Source organism: Notamacropus eugenii, chromosome 6, assembly GCF_028372415.1.
Source record: "Notamacropus eugenii isolate mMacEug1 chromosome 6, mMacEug1.pri_v2, whole genome shotgun sequence".
Lineage (NCBI taxonomy): Eukaryota > Metazoa > Chordata > Mammalia > Diprotodontia > Macropodidae > Notamacropus > Notamacropus eugenii.
The window spans coordinates 161,796,532-161,820,232 of NC_092877.1; the positions used below are offsets into that span (position 1 = coordinate 161,796,532).

The 23,701-nt window shown below is 33.4% G+C and overlaps 1 protein-coding gene across 4 annotated transcripts in view; it reads right to left on the reverse strand.

Annotated features, from left to right (window-relative positions):
- The window catches only part of FSTL5 (follistatin like 5), a 1,060,999-nt gene that overhangs the window by 46,001 nt on the left and 991,297 nt on the right, over positions 1 to 23,701 (reverse strand). For all 4 annotated transcript variants that reach the window (XM_072621397.1, XM_072621400.1, XM_072621398.1 and 1 more), the window contains one exon: positions 23,525 to 23,649. In XM_072621397.1, the coding sequence (XP_072477498.1) occupies positions 23,525 to 23,649 (125 nt within the window). The remainder of the gene's footprint in view (positions 1 to 23,524; positions 23,650 to 23,701) is intronic.

Genomic DNA, 23,701 nt, shown 5'->3' on the forward strand with positions numbered 1-23,701 from the left:
CATATGTTTACTCTTGATACTAACAAGTTTTTTTTTAATTGACCAATTTTGAATACTGACTATGTGTAGGCTTTTCTTTAGTTGCTAATATTATTTTGAACTCTTCAGTTCCTGAATTCTAGAAATACAAAGCATAAGAATACAATTATTAACATGTAATTCTTTGTTCAGAAGTATGTGGTTTCCTAGTACAGTTTATTGCAATAATAATATGAGTCTATGTAACTTTGAAAAATAGGAGTATCAGAGGGCAATGACATAGTGTAGAGTAGGTATAAACTGACTACAAGATACAACAAAAAATGAACTACAGAGTGGGAGTGGATTAAAGAATACATTGATGGGTTATGAACATCCCATGAAATCCTATAATAGTCTCATGATTTCAAGAAAGATGAAGACCCCTCAATACTTAAGATGGGCTTCCTGTATCAAACTATGGCAGCACATGAACAAGAATAACTTAGGATGGGCAGCTACATGGTAGTGATGAGTCTCATACTTGCAGGGGAAATACACATTGATGATATCATAAATCCATTTGAATGTATATGACTTAAAACAGTGTAAGTTATAGCTGCTACTTAGGGAATTACAATACTCATTTCTGATATTTTTAGAGTGTTTAACACTTCATAAGTCATATTGACATATATTAATTTCCTCAAAGACTCAATGAATTCAGTATATCTGGGATTAGTTTTCACATTTTACAAAAGAAGAAAAGTGAAACTTAATGATGTTAGTAATTTGCCTAAACATATAGCTAAGTGAATTGAAGCAGGACTAAAAATCAAGGCCTTTGCACTTGAAGTCTAGGGCTCGTGTTGTTACATTACACTACAAGGTGGGGAAGAGTGCCTCTGGAGTCCTTTCGTGTTCAAAAACATTCTGACCTGTGAACATAGAACCCATTTTCTAGGTGATGAGTTTGAGACCGAGAGATATAATTTAGGCCAAAGTATTAAACATATTAAACATTAAATCACTCTAGAGATAATGAAGACAATTTAGATCTATGCTGTAAAACTTTGCATAAGATTATCTTATAGATTTGTATTTCATTGATACGGGTATTCTCAAGACAATCACAGATTGCAACTTTCTAGAAGTATTTTAAACCGATTATGATCTATGGATGCAAGACCACTGAATCACAGATTTTACAACTCAAAGGCACCTTAGAGGTTAGTAGTCAACTCTTACTCCTCCATTCTGTAGAAGTGTCTATGACTTTCTATAAATCTTTCTTAGAGGCTCTCCCCAAAAGAGTGGGTTAAGGGAAAGACTTCTTGATTTCCTAACATTTATTGACTGTCTCTATAGCACTTAAGCTTTCCATCATACTTAAATGTGTTCCTTGATTGTGTGTTTATGTTGAGAAACATTCTTTCAGAAACAGTTTTCTGAGGCACCCATTTTTGAGTCAGTAAGAATTCCAGGTTACTAAGGTATTGCAAGAGAACATTAGTTAACTAGTTAAGAATTAAATGTGAATTCATCATACAACTGAATCTTCAACCAGGGATCAGAAAGTTGGGAGGATGCTTATTAAAGTAGAAACTGATCTCCTAACTATACTTTTTAATATATTTCTTTTCCCTCTTTTCAAATTTGCATTGAAGTCATAAAGTATCAGAGAAAATGTTGAATGTTTTTGGAAGGTCTTACCAAAGCCGTAATAATTTTTTTCTATCATTTAACCCCGAAGAATGATTTTTGTAAAAGCTTCAATCATTTTATGAGCTTAGTATAAGTATTAATACTTAGCATTAGTGTTACCATGTTAAATGAATAAATATCCAAAGAAAAAATAAGTGTAAAACTTATTTAAAAGTGGCTTGTCAAAAAAATAAATTGCATTTAATTAATTTAAAGAAAATTGCATTTAGATCAAATTTAGACACACAAAAATATTTACAAATGATTCCTATGTTTTTCTGCAGGTATAGTCGATTGTACCTAGAAGCTATCTAATAGTATAAATAGGTAAAAGTACCACCTTTTCCCATATTTATCAGATAAGTGCTAATTTATACTGTGTATCCTTTGGGGAAAAAGTTCATTAGGTAGATAACATTCAGTTTAATAGCTAGATTTGCTTCACAAAATATCTAAGGATACTAAACCTTATTAATGAATTTTTACCTCTGCAAATAGCTTTTAACAATCCATTTAGAACACATTAATTTAAATATTTCGATCATTTGGACAGAAGAAGAGACAAGAATCAGTATGTGGGAGAGGGAGGACATTTGCCAAAGAAATGAACAGAATTACTAAAAATGTGGAGAGGCTATTTAGATTACTGAAAGCAGAAAACTTCCCAGGCCTATTAGAGCCACTTCAGTAGTAAACCTTAGTAAACAATTAATGAGCTAAATTGCAAAGTACTTTTATATATTCTCTGAAGGACCTTTAATTGACACCACTTTCAAAATTAATGTCACTGTATGTGCTTTAAACTAATAAAGCTCCACTTTAAGAAAACCATTCTCTAATTCTTATTCTTAATTAATTCATTTTGACTTGCCCTCCAATTACTCCAAATTAGTAAACTCCCATTATGCAAAAGGTTTGAATTTCAGTCATAATAGAAGAAATTTTTTTTTTAAAAAAGGCTTGGGTATTTTTATTAGTAATTAGCAAAGAAATAATATATTCATCTTTACCAAATGAACTAATAATTTTAGAAAATATGGAAGCCCAAATTCTGCTTTTTGTTTCAGAATTATAATAACAAGAGAGAATGCACATTACTGTAAGAGTATGAGAATAAAAAGAAGAGATTCTGAATATCACTGCTAAATGAATGCCATTAGATGATACTAATGCATAATAATTTGCTGTAATAGTACTAGAAATCAGATTGGTAATTGATGAGAACTTGATAAGCTACTTCATGATTCAAAGAACTGAAGACGTTAATGGAAAATATAGGCATGGAAAATTTTCTTTAAAAAGAAACACTAGTCAATAGAGGCTCACTTGAAACCACAATTCAAGCAGGAGAATTCTAGAGATGAAGTCTAACTAGCACAGGTAGTGGAATTAACATCAGCTGAGGCAATTGTCAAGTTGATTTTCCCTGAATTTGTAGGTTACTATTCAGTTCTGGGAAACATGCTACAAGTTGTTTTATACAGTAAAGGATAAAAAGTTGGCATTTTGATGTTTGATGCCTAACGTCCTAAATGCCTCATGTATTTATTAAGTATTTTTATTCCTTACAGACGACAAGTTAGAATTCATAGTCTGTTTTTCCACACACCTACTAATTTGATGTATTTCTGTGATACCATTAATTTACAGCTCTTCTTGACACAAAGCTCCCATGCTTCATTTTTATTTAAAGCCAACCTCAAAGAACTTTAAAGCTAGGCCATCAACAGGGTGAATTACTTTATAAATGTGGACCAATGTTTAGACATTTTTGGTGTAAATAGAAAACCTGCAAATACTAATACAGCACATTTTCTGCACATTTGTTCACTTGACACAACAGTTCATCAAATGTATATTTTCCTGTCTTCAAGATATCAAATGAGGCCTTATTTATATAAGGGCAAACAAAGTATATGGGATCAAATCACTGTGTTCTATTTCTTCTCTTTGCCTAATCCATACGGATACTTTTTGTAAATCACTGTGAACGAATAAAATTTCTCTCTATATATCAATATTTTTTTCTCTCTATGTTGCATTCAAACCCCCTCCTCCTTGTCTTTGCACAAGAGGTATCACATGTCTGGGATATACTTCTTGTTCACCTTTGAATCAGAGAGTCTCTGGCTTCTTTCAAAGGCTAACTCAAGTTTCACCTCTTACATGATGACTTTCATGGCCTTCTTAGTCATTAATGCTCCCTAGTAAAATTTATATTGCTCTGCATATGTTTTGTATTTATTAGTGTATGTTGTGTATATATGATATTTTCCAGTAAAATGTAGGTTTCCTGAGGGCAGGGACTGTTTTCTTTTAATCTTTGTATCTCTGACACATTGTATATTGTCTTACAAGTAGAAATCCTTTAATAATTTCTATTGCATGAGTCTAATAGCACATTCCCTTACTAGTGGGCAACTATGTGGCACAGGGGGTAGAATGTCTGTCCTGAAGTCAAAAAAGACATTTACTATCTGTGTGACCCTGGGCAAGTCACTTAGCCCTGTTTGCCTCAGTTTCTCCTCCGTAAAATGAGATAGACAAGGAAATGCTAAATCATTTCAGTATCTTTGCAAAAAAAAAACAAAAGAAATGCAAATGGGGTCATGAAGAGCTGGATACAAGTGAAAATGACTGAACAACAAAATAATTGTTAGTATAAATGAAATTAGCACTGAATATTACAACATTGATAGAATTAAACATCTAAGGCTGGCAATGACCTCAATGATTATCCAGTCCAAAACCCTCATTTACAGTGGGTCTATGGTGTAATAGTAGTCAGAAATCTGATTTCAAATCTCAGTATCTCAGCAAAACGTGCAAAATAACATTTTGGGGCAGCTAGGTGTCACAATGCATAGATTGTCATTCCTGGAATGAGGAAAACTCATCTTCTTGAACTCAAATCTGGCCTCAGATACTTAGTAGCTGTGGGATCCTGAGCAAGTCACTTAACTCTGTTTGCCTTAGTTTTCTCATCTATAAAATGGGCTGGAGAAAGAGATGACAAATTAGTCAAATGTCTTTGTCAAGAAAACTCAAAATGGGTTCAGGAAGAGTTGGACACAACTGAAACTTTTGAACAATAGCTACAACATTACCTATTAGAAATAGAAACCTAATGTTTTAGTCCCTACTATGACTAATATACGTCATATATATTTGGTTTGAGTTGATAATATATTTAGACATAAATGTAATTACTGTATACTTGTTAAGTTTATATTAAAATAAACATCACAAAACACAATTATGAATTTTCATAGCCATCACCAGTGCTTACAGTATTCACTATACATTCTCTTATTCATAATTATCTTGCATTGTTAAGTTTAACCTACATATTACCAAATATGTATTTATTTTAAAGAATTTTATGATAAAATTTTCATTTGAAGGGTTAGGGATAACCATTTTCAGGAAGCTCCTGAGTGCAAGTAAAATAAAAATTGAAAACATATGCCATGCACATATGTAGTACAACTGAAAGAACACTGGCTCTGCAATTGGGAGACTTGGGTTCAAATCCCACTTCTAATGTTAACTCTGACACCTGAGGCAAGACATTTTATTTCCTGGACCTCAGTTTCTTTAAGTGTAAAATGAAAGAGTTGAATGAGATAACCTCATTATGCCTCTTCCAACCAAATGTATGACCCCGTGATTCTTGCAAAGGGAAAAATTTTGCTCTGGCTCAAAACATTCATTGTGGAATTTGGGAAGTAGGAATATGAATATGCATTACTTGGCTGATTTGAAAGAGTTACTTGGACCTATAATAATCTTAATTTAAAATATTTAGCATATTTTGCTATGTTAAAACCATAGTTATAAAATTATGTTGTATAGTATGTACATTAAATTCAAATGAGAAAGAGCTTAAGATCTCAGAAACAATGAGATGTTCTCTGGCACTATATTAAATTATATTTGAAGTTCTAAAAGAATGAATACATCTCCCTAGTCACTTAACATCATTATCAGACTGTGTTTTTGGCATTGGATTAGAAGAGCCCAATGAGCAGAATGTTTTTCCAATAAAAAGAAACCAAAGGAATTATGTCATTCTTTCTTCTGGCTCCAACTAAACTACTGTGGTTTAAGTATCCCCTTAGGTAATATCTATAAATAATGGGAATTTTCATAGGTTTTACATTCTAACTGAAATAATCCCTGCAGGGGTAACATAGAACAAATGCTCCTTGATGCACTGAATAGCTGTCTTTTGACTTCTGGACCTGATACTCTACAAAGAGACCATTTTCAAGTGCTTGGGGAATCACTACTCATTTAGAATCACTGCGTAATTCAATTATTTTACTATTGTCTCATTGGAGAAATCTAAAACATCTTAAGGGAGTCATTTTTTTAAAGAATGAGGTAGAATAAAGATGGACAGAGAAAAGGGAATAGCTTTTTTACACTGATTATGTCTGTTCAAATATCTCATCCAGAAAATCATCTTGTACTTAGAATACTGAGTTCCCTAGATTATGTCTGGGAGGAGTTCTGACAGATACACCTGTGTCCAAGTAGTTCTCCCACCAATAGCCATAGTATCTAAAATTCCACTTCTCAGGATCATTCTTTGGGTTCTAATATTATTTTTATGAAGCTGCTACTCAAATTCAAGTATTCCTTTGGGAGATAAATGGACAACAAAGTACATTAGGACCTAGTCAAGTCAGCAAGCATTTAAGCAATTGATATGTTATAGATATTGTGCTAAACCCTAGGGTCACAAGGGAGTTACAAATAAAAAGAAAAAAAATCACTGTTATAAAGAATTTCACATTGCAATGAGTCAGATAACACCAGTAAACAATGATGTAAAACAACATATATCTAGGATAAATTGGAGATAATCTCAGAGGGAGGGCACTAAGATTAAGGAGGATCAGTAAAGACTTCTTGAAAGAGATGGAACTTTAACTGATTCTTAAAGGAAGCTAGGAAAACTAGGAGGTGAGAATGAGGAGAGAGGGAGAGAAAGAGAGAGGGGGAGGGGGAGAAGGGGAGAAAAGGGAGAGGGAGATGAAGAGCAACAGAGAAAGGGAGAGAGAGACAGAGACAAGGAGAGAGAGAAAGAGATAGAGAAAGACAGACATATGGACGGACAAACAGACAGAGACAGAGAGTTTCAGGCTTGGAGGACATCCAGTGAAAATGCCTGAAATTGCAAGATGGATATTTGTGTGTAAGTAACGGAGAGAAGGTTGCTGTCACTGGATCACGAGTACGTGGTGGGGAATAAGGCATTAGAAAACTGGAAATACAGGAGAGGACCAGGTTATCATAGGATTTAAAAATCAAACAAATAATTTTGTATTTCATCCTGAAGGTGATAGGAAGGCACTGGAGTTGATTAAACAGTAGAGTAATATGTATTATCTCCCATTGTGATTTTATTAGTTGAGAAGATGATCTAGGGAAATGGTCTAAACCATTATAAACTTTCTAGAACTATGTACAATGGGGAGATGAGTGATCAGAAGCCAATAATAAGTTGTTTTAACTTACGAATCCTTGAAAAGAAAGAAGCAGGAACAGTAAAAATTGAGAATTTAGTAAAGCAGAAAATAATATATTCATGATTGTATTTAGGGTTAGCCCTCCTCCTAGGAAGTTGTATTTCTATAGATCTTAGAATCACAGATTGAGTGTTGAAAGGGAGTTTAGTGGTCATCTGCTCCAAGCTCTTCATTTTGTAGATGCAGAAAGAGATCCCAGAGACCTGTTAAGTGTCTATGACCAATGACTACGTAAACTGCAAGAGGAGGCTGTTGGCACTCTTACTTGTAGTCAAAGAAAATTACTGCATCACTCCTTCTCTGTTCTACATTATAAGTAGAAACAAGTAGAAAGGGAGGAGGCAGCTGTTGCCATCCATTACCCCAAGACTTCCTTTAATGTCCAGGTCAATGCTTCATTGGGATGTCGGGGTGACTTGGGATTCTGGAATTCTGTGCCAGTGAAACACAGGCTTTAGCAGAAAACATTTGAGCATAGACCATCTTGGGTATTGAGCATATATCTGTCACCTGAGAAAGAGCATGGCTAAGTTTCATTGCTAGAAGTGAGAATTTATTTTTGTCACAAGAGTTTTTAAAGATCATGTACAAAGATCAAAAGAAATTGCAGCTTGGCTCAATGGAGGGAGTATCCACACTGAGGAAATGATGGATCGCTAAGGTTCCAAATCATCCACTTCAACAGACAGGTGATCTCATTGATGGAACTAAGACAGCTGCCACACCTGGACTCTATCCTTACAGTCTTGGAGAAAGTGGGAATGACAATGAAACAGACAAAGCCTAGAAAAACAACTAGACTAGACCAAGCATCCTAGAAAAAGACAGAATTAGAGGTAAGATAATTTTAAGGACACTGAAGGATTAATCTCAAGGTTAAGTGAAAGAAGGGACAAAGCTAAAGTTATAGGGTAAAACATCAGACCTTGTGATGGTTTATGCCCAAAGAGAAAGACTTTCGATAATAAAGGCTCCATATACTCACTTCACTATTAAAATAAAAATGTGGTGATAATCTACACATCCACAAAAGGCATTTATGAAAATATAATAGGCAAGCTTTCACAAGCTATATTCCATAGATTTCATCTGTACAATTAAAAAATTACATAAAAGGTATAGAGATTACAAGATTCCGGTAAACTTATTTAAATCTTTAAAAATTATAGAGCTCTAAAGGTTCTCTAAAGATACTTAAATACATTCATTATTCATTTCATTCTAGCTACATTTCTACTTTAAGAGGATGTTAGCTAAAGATCATTATGGTGCCTCAGTTGGAGGAGGAAGTATTTCTTCTGCGCAGTGTAATAGACTTCCTTATTTCTATGAGTGTGTGTGATAATATCTTTTGTAGTCTGAAAAAAAAACTGTTTATAACCACATCTTTGCCATCATCCTCATCCACATTTATATAACACTTTAAGTTTTAAATTTCTGCCAACATTATCTCATTTCATGATTACAGTCTTAGAAGATAATTCAAAAGTTGTGGATATCTGCATTTTTAAGTTGGAAAAACTGTGTGTAAGGTTAAATGATTTGCACAGGGTCACAGAGCTAATAAAGGAGAGATTCAAATCCAGATCTTTTAAAAATATTGTTTCAAGTTCCACATTTAATTCACTATATGAGTTAACTGTAAACTATGTTCTATACCCCAACTCATATACTAAATTTCATAAAAATTTATCTTAAGAGCCGTGTCTAAATATCTATCATCACTAAATCTTCTAAGATTCTATTCATCTCCTTAATTTTTTACATTGTTTTTATGATTTTCTTTCTAACTATGACTGGAGAAAGCTGACATCTCCATTAGTATGCTTTTTAGTCTCAATTTCCTACTGTGACTCATATCCTTTAAGAATATGGATAGTTAACTTGGGGTTTACTGGCTAGATGTTTCCCTTCCCTCCCGTCCCGTCCCCCTCCTTTCCCGAAATCTTAAACCAGCTGTGGTCTGAAGCCCATAGATTGTAACACACTGGACCCCTGGCCAAGCTCTACCCAAGGGCTGTTTTCTGGACCCTTCTTGCTTAAGATTGATTATCAGTAGTAACTGTTGCTGTTTCACTCCCAGCCTGATTTATTGCTTTTTCTCTGCCTCATTAAAGGGCCAATCCCCTGACTACTTCTTAAATAGGCCTATTCACTGAATGGGCATAACCTAATCCTAAATGAGTACTGAATAGGCCTTGGCCTCAAGGGGCCAAGGTCTCCCCTTGCATCCTGGGCCATCTCCAGTCATCCTGATGAATATCTGATCACCAGATCCAGATGGCTCCAGAGGAGAAGTGAGGCTGGTGACCTGCACAGCCCTCCCTCACTCAAAACAAAGTCAAGCGCAAGTCATGTCATCATTTTTCTCATGGCATGATCTTCTTTGGCAACAAAGGATGACTACAACAACTGATCAAAGGAAATAAATATGCTGTTTTCAGATAAAGAAATCAAAACTATCCATAGTGATATGAAAAAATGCTCTTAGTCACAAATGATGAGAGAAATGCTCATTAAAACAACTCTGACATTCACACCTATCAGACTGGTTAATATTGGCTAATATAACAAAAAAGAATATTGGCTAATATAACAAAAAAGAAAATGTTGGATGTTGGAAGGAATGTGGGAAAGCTAGGAAACTATTGCACTGTTGGTGGAGTTGTGAACTGATTCAACCATTCTGGAGAACAATTTGGAACTATTCTGAAAAGCCTATAAAACTGCATACCCTTTGATCCAGCAATATAGCTGCTAGGTCCATATTCCAAAGATATCCAGAAAAAAGGGGGAAATTACTATTTATACAAAAATATTTATGCCAGCTTTTTTGTGGTTAAGAATTGGAAATTAAAGAGATGTCCATAAATTGGTGAATGGTTAAATAAATTGTGCTATAAGATTGTAATGGAATGTTATTGTGCTAAAAGACATGACAAGCAGGATGATTTCAGAAAAATCTGGAAAGACTTACATGAATTGAGGCAAGCGAACAGAACCAGGAGAACATTGTATATAGTAACAGCAATATTACCGGATGAAGAACTGTGAATGACTTAGCTATTCTCAGCAATGCAATGATCCAAAATAATCTCAAAGAACTGATGATGAAACATATTATCTATAGTTTCCCTGCTTATCCCTTTTTATTAGGTCTATTTTTTCCTTTTACTTTATCTGAGATCAGAATTGCTCTCTGCTTTTTCTTTAAATCATCTAAAGCATAATAAATTTTGTCCAAGCTTCTTATTTTAAATCTTCTTTTCTTTTAAACAATATGTTATTGGGTTCTCATTTCTAATCCATTCTGCTATATGCTTGTTTGATGGGTGAATTCATCTCATCCACATTCAAAGTTATAGTGATCATGTGTCCATTTTCCTCCATCCTATTTTCTTGTTTGTCTCTGTCTTTCTATAGCCTATTACTCCTGTAAAATCTGTTATACTTGTAACCATTGTTTTCTTTTAACCATCTTTTCTTTTACCCCACCCCCACTGCCATTTTTCTTATTCCCTTCCCTTCCATATTGGGCAAGATACTTGTCTATGAATAATTGAGTGTATGTGTATGTGCATGTATATGCATATGTGTATGTATGTATGTATGTATGTATGTATTTCCATATTTGAATTAATTTAGTGTGAAAGAGGTTCAAGTATGGCCTGTTCTTCCCCCACCACCATTTCTACTTCCGTTGTAAAAATTCTTCCTTGTGCCACTCTTTTATGTGAGAGAATTTTCCTCTATCTTCATTTCCCTTTACCTTTCTCCAAGGGCATCTCTTTCTCACCAATTCATTTGTTTTTTTCCATGATCCCAACGTAATAATTTCACTCCTGTCCTCTCTCTCTCTCTCTCTCTCTCTCTCTCTCTCTCTCTCTCTCTCTCTCTCGTAGAATCCTTCCAATTGCCCTAATAATGAAAGTACTTAGAAGTTACGTGTATCATCCCCCTATGTAGAAAGGGGAGTTTAACCTTACTGAGTCCCTTATGATTTCTCTTTCATGTTTATCTTTTTATATTTCTCTTGAGTCTTTCCCAATATTTCTCAAATTAACTCTCCTCTATTTATACATCATTTTAAAAAATGTAAGACGAGCTTTTTTGTATTTTCTTTTTATTTTCATTCTTCTGACTGATTGTTTCTTGATATATCATGTAGTCATTAGCTTTCAATTGCCTAATTCTAATTTTTAAAGAATTATTTTCTTTATCCAGTTTTTGTAACTCTTTTTGCATTTGGCCCATTCTGTTTTTCACAGGATTATTTTCACCAGAGAAGTTTTGTAACTCTTTTGCCATTGACTATTTTTGGTTTTTAAGGTGTCATTGTCTTTGGTATTTTTGCGTCACTTTTATCAAGTTGTTAGTTGTTTTTTTCCCCAGAATTTTCTTCCTTTGCTCCCATTTCTTTACCTAATTTTTCCTCTACCATTATTATTGATTTTGAAAATAATTTTTAGTTCTTCCAGGAATTCTACTTTGTCTCAAAATCAAGAGATGTTATAACTGTGCCACACTGAATGAGACACAAGGAATTTAAGTGACTTTTTCAGGGTCTCACAACTAGTGTGAGAAATAAGACTTGAAGTAGTTCTTTCTGACAACAAGTTCAGCACTCGAATTACTACATTGTTCTTTACTATTTCACTAGTTTTTGATACTTATGACATTCCTTTTAACAATCAATTTAACAATGTGATTGGAAATATGATATTTGAAAAGTGTAATATGCTTTTCAAATTACACATTTTGTTGTAATATTGAAGGATAGCATAAAGGTAATATTCAAATTAATCTCATATTATTGTTGGAAGATTGTTAGCTTCTTTAGAATGCATTAGGGTCAAACTAATAGAATACTTTGCTTTGTAATGTTTGAGATTTTCTAGGAAAAATGTATTGTTTCTTTCTAACAGAGAGGATCAGATTCATCACACAGATAGGGAATGATTATTTTAAATTTTATTAAGTTCAATGAATAAGTAGCTTCTTTAATAATTATATTTTGAGAGTAAAGGGATTTTTCAGGGGGCAATCATAGGCATATATACTTTAAACAAACTAATCTATACCAAAATATCTCTATATTTTCAAAATATGAGACACAGGTATATAAAAGCCAAATCTCATTATTTAACCCAGTTGTGCAGAATATCGTTATGACTCTTATTCTTCATTGGAACATAAAGGGATTTTTTAAAGTGTATTTGGATGCACCTAACACCATTTTATCATTCACCCTGGATGTTAACACAGTATGATCTTATACTCTTTCCTTTCACTCATCCAGTATATACAATCCATTGATAAACTTGGTCATTTTTACTTTCAAAGCATCTGACATAAGTCTCCCTTTCTCTCTTCTCACTTATCTATCACCCTAGTTCAGGCTTTCATCAAATTGGATTATTACAATATTCTTCTTAATGAGCTCCCTGACTCAATTGTCTCCCCATTCTAAACCTATCCTGCATACAGTTGATGATGTGGCTTTTCTAAAATACATTTCTATGCATCCCTCTACTCAAAACTCCAGAAGCTCCCTATTATCTGCAAGGGTCAAAAAAAACATTTTTGACATTTAAGACTTCATATACTTGTACATTACTACAACTTCAGTCTTCTTAAATTCTGCTTCCCTCCACATAGTTTTTAATCCAAGTAAAATAGCCACTGAAAATTCCTTACACATAAGACAGTACTCATATCTTTACTTTTGTACTAGTCCCAGCAGTCTTGGATTTCTTGTTGTTTGTTTTAATTTTTTTTTTTTATTTTCTTCATATCCCCATTGCACACAGCAGGCCCTTAACAAATGCTTAGTGACTGACTTACATCTAATCGCAAAAACAGTATAATATATGATCATTTAGAAAAATCATACTTGTACAGAGATTAGTAAATGTGCTCTCATCTGGTACCTGATTATGCATGGCACTTGGTAAGAGAATAGCAACATGATCTCTAGTTCATTTGGGAGAGGGAGGGGAGAAGGATACTAAGAACTATTCTGATGGTGTAAAAAAGAAAATAGATGAACAAAATTTTATTTTAAAAATTACTCATGATGGAAACTTTTTAAAAAAAAACTATGTAAATAACAGATAAAACATATAAGTGAATTTTAAATTGTGCTACAGAGAAGAAAAATTTTGTAGGAATACAAAGCTGAGTAACATAAATGATACTTATAATCAGGGAAGGTGTCTCAGAAGAAAGCACATTTGGGCCGTACCATGAAAAGAATAAAAAGAGTCAAAAATAGGAGCTAAGAAGAGGAGAAAGATGGGAAGATAAAACAAACTGTGATATTGAACATTTGAGTGTAAGTGATGGTAATGGCATAAGTTAGGGAGTGGAATTGGAAAATAAGATTGCAGACATGGGAGGGCTTGCAATATGATATTCTGGAGGGAAAAGGAGCTAGGAGTAAAAAAAAAAAAAAAACAGAAATCACCTATTCAGCAAAATTGAGTGTAATACAAGAGGGGAAAAAATTGATTTTTGATAAGATAAAGGAATTTCATGCATTCTTGAGAAAAAACTAGAAACAAGTAGAAAATTTGACTTTCAAACACAAAACTCAAGAGAAGCACAAAAAGTTAAACAGGAAAGAGAAATCATAGGGGGCTTATTAAAGTTAAACTGCTTACATTTGGCTTTGAAAGACAATATTTGTAACTCATAAAACCTTTCTCATTATTAGAGTAGTTAGAAGACAGAGGGCACAGGTGTGCATGTGAAGGAATGATATCTAAAAAAATAAAATTAAAGGGTGAAAGAGGAATGTACAGAGAGAAGGAGAAAGGGAGAGGTAGAATGGGTAAATTATCTCACAGAAAAGAGGCAAGAAAAAGCTTTTACAGTGGAGGGAAGGAGGGGGGAGGTGACAGCTAGTGAAAGAACATGATTATTATGGAAATGTTTTGCATGACTACACATGTATAAACTTTGTTGAATCGCTTGCCTTCTCAATGAAGGTGTGTGGGGAGGGAAGAAGGGAGAGAATTTGGAACTCAAAGTTTTTAAATCGAATGTTAAAAATTGTTTTTACATGAAAATGAAGAAAAATAAAATACTAAAAACCAAAAAAAAAAAAAAAACTGCATACACAGAGTGCAGAAAATCCTTTTCAGGGTCTTGGCATCCAGTGAGAGGGACTTAGACATAATGTAGTATGAAATAGAGAACTATTAAGGATTTTTTAGCAGAGAGGTGACATAATGAAAACAGTGTTATTGGAAAAAAGCCTGATAATCATAGCATCAGTAGGTCCCTCTCCCTTTTTTTTGCTGACATCTGAAATACAGCTGACTTCTTAAATTCAAGATATAGAAGGTGATACTATAACAATATTTAACACATAAAATGTTAAAAAAAATCTTGATAAATTCACTTTTAGAAGACCAATAATTTTTGCTTATGCTTTATAAAGATAAATTATTTTTTTAAATGTTGATTTTTAATTTGCATTCTTTAAAGTTATTTTTGAGTACTTAAGTTCTCTATTTGTGTTAAATACTTTAATTACTGAGTATGTTATGTCAGAGTTGAGATATGATTCAAGCCTATAGTTTCAGGAAAAAAGAATTAATTGGACAAATTTAAATTAAACCAGACAGTGAACCAGTACAAATTTAAATGCAAGTTAGGAAAAGGAAGTGGGTTGGGTGTGTAAAGAATCAATTAATCAATGAATATTTGCTAGACCACGAGAATACAAATACAAAATCCACACAGTCCCTATCTTCAAAGAGCTTAGATTCTATGCAGGGTAACCATACACACACACACACACACACACACACACACACACACACACACACACACACACAAAACATCGACTTTTGTCATAGAAGTCAAGGGAGGAAGAAGTATCAAGGAAGGAACACATAATAGTATTAAACACTGAAGACAATTCAAGGAGGATGAAATAAGGGAAAAGGCCAATGAAAGTGGCTAATAAGAAGTCAATAGTGACCTTGAAAAGAACCGTTTGAGCAGAGTAGTTGGAACTATTAAAATAGATTTGCTCAGTACTGTTCATATTACATAATTATCCCCGAGAAAATTCTCTATTATAAAATAACATCTTCACATTCAAAATGATTTCAAATTTTATTCTAAAAATCAATCAAAAATCAAATCTCATGTTTGGGATTTTAAAATAATTTCTCCTGATATAAAATAAATAATCAAGGCTTTATTGGCAATAGTTTTCTACATTATTCATTTTTGCCACTAAACAAAACTACTGGTTGGAAGTTAAGGTCAGAGACATTAAAGGGAGATTTAGATAAATTCTAAGAAATAATAACTTTACAATTTAGTAAATAGATAGAGCTATTAAAATTGAATTTAAGAAAGGAAGAAATATAGACATTGTTGTAAATCAGACTGAAGCTAATGATAGCGAAAGAATCATATTTGGTATAGATTTAGACAGTATTTTTTAGCTCAAAATGGGGTAGGTCTTACCCTCCATCTTGAGTTGTGATTGAAATAAACGTAGCCATTTTCCTCTGTTTTTACAATTATAACACAGTAATTTAGGAATGTAGTGAGATGTATTTAAGAAATTTAGAAACATAGAGATATATTAAACTTGGTGACTAATAGCAACATCATCCTCATTTCCTTAAAGATAAGGATATTCAATGACATCCAATTGCTTAATAAGCACTTGGAGATATTTGATTCATTCTTAATCATGAGAATTTAAGATTCTGTCTCAAATAAGTTGAAATTAATACATATATGTTCGTACATATAAGGTAGTGATTATAGGAAGGCGTCTATGTGGGCATACTCTATAGAACAAAATTTAATGAAATCTGTGATAAGTTAACTATATTTTCTTCTTTCAATTAGCATTTCTTAATGAAATATAAACATAAAACACTAAGCTTTCCATGTCGTTGAGATGATACACACTAAAACAACTACAAATGGAACGTTACATCAGTAGAATACTTAATATTTTCCAACTTACTTGCATATTCCTAATTTCATTTGATTTTCAAAATGCTCCTGTGAGATACCTAGGGCAGGGTATTGGTTGTTTTCACCCATTTTTCACAAGAGGAAGATCTAGTTAAGTGATTTAAATAAAGACATAAAGATGTGTTGACTTAAGACTTTAACCCCTGTTGACATGAATTCAGTGTTTTCTACTTCTCCTTGATGCTTCAAAGAAAGAAGAATGTTTATAAGACAGTGGACTCAAATCTAGGAAACCTTAACTCTACTCTTGTCTAGATATCATTTAATTGCAAGACTTTGGACAATAACTTTATATTAACTTTATGTAAACCTTTATAGTTTAAAAGACAATGTTGGGTTTTGTTTTTTGGAGGGGAGGTGTGTATTTGTTTGTTTTGTTTTTCTTTGACATTTGTAATCTCAGTTGATCTTTACAACAACCCTGTGAGGAAAATAGTATGTAGACAAATATCACTGTTTAATTAATAAGCAAAGTGATGCTTAAGAAGTTACATAACTCATCCGAAGGGGAAGAAATAATAAAAAGCAGACTTGGTCTTCTTACTCCTTGGGGATTCTCTTTTCTTCTAAAGTAATCTCTTTAGCTCCCACTTTCCTGGTACATAAGTTGTGATAACTAGAGTAGATGATTTCTAAGGTACTTTCCATTTCCAATATTCTGTGCTGAAACAGTGTTTTAGAGAAAATATTTTAGAGAAAGAATATTTATTGTAAACTGAAAGTAATCAAGAACGTTTCAGTGAAAGGATGGCATTGATCATCAGTGCATGATTTGAATGTGAGAAACAGATTCTTTGGTAGAAAAAGAAAAAAAAAAGGCTTTTGTTGAATGGTCTTCTCTGTCTTGTCAGCATCCTTTAAAACTTCTTTCCCAACGCTCCTGAACTTTTGAAAAACTATCGATGTGTACCAAAGCCTCTACTTTCTTTTTTTTATTTATCCTCCCTTTAACCCTCTTGCAAGAAATCTTCCATCCTGTCTTTTCCTCCAAAGTGGAACAAAGTTCTCCTTGGTCTTCTTCTCTGCATTCACTCCTTTTTAGCAATTTCAGTCACCCAGATGGCTTTAAATACCTCTGTAGGTATTTACACACACACACACACACACACACACACACACACACACACACTCAATATAATCACTGTAGTCCAGGCCCTAGATTATTATTACAGTAGGCTCTATTCTTTCACATGTGTAATCCAGCTTTCAAAACAAATTCATAGAAACCTTTCTTACTCATAAATATGTTCATGCCATTCTCCCTCTCAGGAGCTTACAGGGCTGGGTATTGGTGTCACCTTCTGTGAAGCTTATCATGATATCTCCATAGCTAGGACTATCTCACTCTTTTAATCACCTTTGACTACATATATTTCTGTACATAGTATTCTCCATCAGCAGAACACAAGCTCCTTGAAGCTGCAGAATATTTTGTTTTTGTCTTTGTTTCCCCAGCATTTGTATAGCATTTCCATGGCTGGTGTTATCATTATTGCCTAGTCATTTTTCAGTTAGGTATAAATAAGTCTTTGTGAGCCCATTTGGAATGTTTTTGGCAGAGATCCTGGATTGGTTTGCCATTTCCTTCTCCAGATGGTCTTACAGATAAAGAATTGAGGAAAACAAAGTTAAATGACTGCCCCAGGATCACACATCAAGTAAGTGTCTGAGGCTGATTTTAAACTCAGGAAAATGAGTCTTCCTGACTCCAGGACTGGCACTCTATCTGCTGTGCCAGCTAGCTCTCTATATTCACATGATGAGTGTCAAATAAAAGTTTTCTGAGTGAATTAAATTTCTCTCTTCAGAGGTCAGTCACGTACTAACTTATTTTCTTCTTTCAAAATCTGCACTTAGGACAGAAAGTAGTTCATTCCACTAATACTTGTTTCTGGACTAAGAAAATTCTCTTACTTCTAGATCATTTGTAGAACTAAGACCAGTCTAATGAATGCTTAGAATTCTAGATAATTAATTCCATTCATTTACTTTGTATTCATCTCTTAGATGATGATAATTAATTTGGAAGTGTTGTGATAGTCAGATGGCAAAAATGAATGGGGTAGATCCAGGTTCCCAAAAGAAATATATTTCACACATATAGTAATAATAGTAGAAAATTTTCACCAAACAGTAAATAAAAGACCATGTTATTTTCTCATCAGGGAAGGAGAAAAAGGGCTACATTTCCTTTGGGAAATTGATAAGTAAATTTGAAGTTCATTGCCTTCTTCATATTGCCAGGGCTTAGCATAGTGCTTAACACACAGTGGGTTACTTAAAAAAGACTGCTACTTGATCAGTAAGATCTAAAGTTACATCTCTTATTTCATAAATGAGGAAACAGATACAGAAAGGAAAGGTGATTTACCCCAAATAACAAAGACATCAAGTGTCAGAGGTAAGTTTGACCCTAACTTCTCTAACTCCAAAATCATTGCTTGTTCCACTACACTAAATTGCTTGAATATCTGTTATTGGTTTTATGATGCTTATATTATGAGGGAATTACACATACATACATACATACACACACACACATACACATGCAATCTCCCAATATATCAGGCAAGCCTGGATTAAAATAATTTTTTACAAAAATATATATGTATTCTGAGTTTGTATTTAATAACAAAATTTGTTTTAATAACTACCATGTTAGTAACCAGTTCTATAAAATGATATGATAGTCATGTATCAACTCATAGTTTCTTGGCAGTAGTTGAATTATATGTCTTGTAAGTATTCTATTTAAATCAAACTAAGCAAAATAACGCATAATTTAAAATCAAAGATTTTAATAGAAATTTCCTTTTTCTATCAGTTCATATTACAAATGTTTGTGTCTATACATGTACAATGGGCAGCTAGGTGGAAGAGTGGACAGAGTACTAGGTCTAAAATCAAAAAGCCTCATCTTCCTGAGTTCAAATCTGGTCTCAGACACTTCCCAGCTGTATGACTGTTGTAAGTCACTCAGCTCCATTTGCCTCAGTTTCCTCATCTGTAAAATGAGATAGAGAAGGAAATGGCAAACCACTTCCATATTGTTGCCAAGAAAACCTCATATGGTGTCACAAAGAGTCAGACAGGACTGAATAATAAAATAGGCTACAATAACAAGAACATATGTACTTAGTGTGTTCCAAAAGTCTTATTGCAGTTTTAAATTACTAAGTTTTAAGTTAAATTTTTAGAATTGCCTGTACATGGATATTGATGATTTATGAAAAGATTAGATTTTACAGCAAATTTAGAAATTCATGAGTTAAATTATGAACTACCACAACAGTATGTTAATTTGTTTTAGAAATGATAATTCACCAAAAGAATCATGACACTTCCAAGTCTGTTTCTCATCTATTTTTTTCTTATAATAGACAATTAATGATTGAATTGAATTGGATTGACAAAATTAAAAACATATTATTTTCTTCACTGAGCTCTCAAGCAAATGAAAATTTATACACCACTCTACCACTAATGCCATATTTTTAAAATAGATGTCAAATTTTGATTAAAATGACATACTGCATAATGAAATAATTATTGTAGAAATGCATTGTATTTATTCTCTCTGCCATCGATTAGTCTTTTAGTAGAAAAATTACCACTTTTGCATACAAATCAAACATTTAACACCTACTATGTGTCAGACACAAATTCTCTTGACTTTGTTGCTGCCAAATGTAATACATAGCTAACACAGAAGTACCACTTCTGCTCATTGTGATAACGTGCTTCTGTTTTAATGATATTTGGATACAATAAATAATATTCAAACTCATTAAAACAGAATTTTACCCACACAGAGTACATTATCCATTTAATTGACTATACCTAGATATATGGGAAAGCTACTGATGCATTTCAATTCAATGAAAATATTTCTTAAAGCTAAAATTTTTTCTATCTCTGTCTCTCTGTCTCTCTCCCTCTCTTTCTCTCCCTTTCCTGATAAATCAAAAAGAATGAAAAGGCCAAATCTTTACTTTTGTACCATCCTCATTCCCTTATCATTTCCTTGTCACTTCTACTACAGTGCATTCTTATCTGTTTTTATCATTTTAATAAGTAGCATATTTTTTAATTTACATAAACCGATAATTTGGCTTCAGTTTAGAGCAAATGCTGTGCTAGATCAATTCAATAAAGATATATTTTAACACAGAAGTTACCCACCCAGAAATCAAAACTTATGGCTCAATTCTACAATTTTGCATCATTTTTATACATTACCATATAGAAGGGTAATACAAAGGATTTTTCCAAGTTATTATATTATATTATTATAATTATTACAAGTTATTATAATTATTCCAAGTCACTTCCCGAACATAGCTCCTCTCTCCCTCTTTCCAATTTAGTTCCAGAGATAGTGGAGATCTGCCACAAGGATTTAGCATTTGAAAAGTTTGTTTTAAAAAGAATTGTTAAGACAAAGGTGTGATATACAGAAAGAGAAATGGAAGTGGCTTTAGCGAACCTGGTTTTAAATCTTGACTCTAACTGAGTGACTGAAAAAAAATACAACATGCAATCTTCTCTCAGTCACAGATTCTTCTGATGAGAATGCTTATTGGACTAGATGACAGCTGAAGACCCTTACAATTCTTGGTCCTGTGACTCTGATAATGGCATAATATTACAATGATCTGCGACAACTCATTTGCAGGTTACATGGATCCAAGTCATAATCCTCTTATAATATTGCCTTTGAGAATTTCTGTGATCAAAAAATTCGTCATTCTGAGGTCACCTTGGAGAAGAGCATTTTCAAATCTAGTACTTGGATAACAATCATATGCTTCCTCTCTAACTTGAAAGAACCTGTTTTAGTACTCCTAGTGTCTGTCACAATTACTTAAATAGTACATGATAAATGTTTGTTGAATGAAATTCAGTGAAAACACCACATGTGCTCTTTTGGAACATCATGAGTGGTAAAGGAACTCTTTTTCTTTTACTATTATTAAATGCGGCACACTTAAACATTCATTTCAATGATTTTTCTATGATTATTTTCTACTTTAAGAAATATTTGTGGTATCATGACAGCACAACTACATCTATCTCTAAGACACTATTTTCCTCAGCTTGCCACTAGCTCCTTGGGGAAATCCTGGCTAGTAATATTTTGATACTTTATTTCAAGATTGTTTTATGTTGTCTCTAAATAAAACAGTTCATAAACTGTATCTCATTATTCTTGTTAGAAAAAGCCTGTGTAAAGTAAAGAATAAGAACACATGTTAGCTTACATTGCCATAGCATGTTAGATTTACAAAGTACCATACAAGTTCTTTGACTTCATATTCATACTTTATAAAACAGTGATTTCATTGGTGGAGATCAGACATGTGGAACCTGCAGCCTTGAGACCATAAATGGACTTCTAGGTCCTGGAGTTAGGTCCCTTTAACTGGAACCAAACTTTACAAAACAAATTCCCACAATAAAAAGATTTATTTTGTAAAACTTGGACTCAACTAAAATGTCATATCCAAGGACATAGAAGGCCACATGTAGCCTCAAGGTGCAAGTTCCCCATCCCAGGTGTAAATAATCTCTCCATTGGCAAAGAATGTGGCCTTCAAAACTGTAGTACAGTTATATCAAATTCGAATAGAAACAGGGGCCATTAATTTACATTCAAGGATCTTTGTGATTTGTACTTTGACTTAGTTTTAAAATGTATTATACATGTTTTTATTGAATTTTTATTTATTTTGTTAAATATTTTCCAATTATATTTTAGTATAATTGGGACCCCAGCTACAAGAGTGTTGCAAATATATAACAGTCACTCAACAGGCAGTGTATTTGATACCTCTGTTTTAGTACAAGGTCTTCATGGGTTGATTCAGTACAAAACAGAATGAACAGACGAAAACAAAAGTGGCCAAACACCTGACATGAAAACAGCAAGACTATTGCTTCAGTGGGCCTAAGTTTAAAGACTCCCCAGTGGACCAAGGTGAGAGTTGATCATTTTCTCTAAATCTCTTCAAATCTTCAGCACTGTTCCCCACCAAAAATAATTTTACACCAGATGCAGAGTAATTATAGCTATATTCACAGAGACAGATGCCAGAATTCCCAATGCAATGAAATATTTTTTTTAATTCATTAATTTAATTCAATTAATTAACACTGGAGAAATGTAATATCTAGAGTACTCACTTCTGTCCATCAGTCTCTATGGCTTATGCCCAAAGCACAAGCAAATTCACAAGCTTGAGGACATTTGGGTCCATGACAGGAACCCTCTTCCTCTGCAGTGACTGTATGAATACCCTTGCCTATCACGCATCCTAGGAGAAAGGGCTAAATTAAAAGATCAGTGTACAGGGAAGGGTGCCATCGTAGGTAGCAACACTAGTCCTGAAAAAAAGAGAGGGGTCTAAAACCCATCTGGGGTCAGTATTGCCTCCTCAAAGGGTTATTCAAAGTTTAATCAGGAAATTTATCTCCCAATAGGATGAAGAAAAAGCAGCCTTCTAGAACAGCTTCAGTGACAGACTTATTAGCAAGGGCCTAGAAGGAGCGATTAAAAAGTGATTGATGGTTTAATGCAGACAAAATGGTAATGCAAAAAAAATCAGGAGAAAAACTGAATTCAAACCAAATGCGCAGGCAGATAAATGAAAAGATAGACAATTAAAACCAGAAGGTAAAATGAGTAAAACCTCAAAGAGAATACAAAAGCTATTAATAAATATTATATAGCGTGAAGGTAAATGAGCCAGTAATGGTTGGAAGGCAGAATTCTCAAAGCTCTTTTAGCTTGATTGGAGCTTATGCTCCATTTGAATAATTTTTATGACACAATAATCTCCTTCATGGGAAAGTGAGGCATCAGAAAAGGACTTTAATAGGAAGAATGCAATAGGTTAATAAAGAAAATAATTTTATTTAGACAGTTTATTGGAGAAGAGTAATTTTTGAGTGATCTGGTATTATATTTAGATGACTTATTTGTATGTTTGTGCATACAACATTTAAATTACGAAATTGTGGTTTCACAGTATTTCAGTTGAGAGTGGAAAAGGAACACATCTAGTCTAACTCATATGACGAATTCTTTTTATGATATTGTCAGTGAATTATGTGACCTCAGCTTGTAATCTTCCAGTAGAAAGAATTTAGTACTTTCTGGGTCAGCCCATTCTACTCATGGCAACTTTCCTTGTGAGAAAAGTTCTCTTTATATAAAGTCAAAATAGACACCCTGTGAATTTTACACATGGCTTCCAAGTGGCTTCTTCATTGAGAGCCAAACAAAAAGCAGGGTGCCTAATTATAGTACTTACCTCATATGGGTGATGATGAGAGTTGTAGAAGGAATGAAAAAGTCATCAACTCTGTCAAATTGCTTCCCAACAGGCTGGGTGTGAATTGTGTGGTGAGAAACAGTGCTGCTGGCCTGTGTTATTACCTAAATAATGAGAAACATGATTAAGTACCACTCAGGCTCATGTATAAAATGA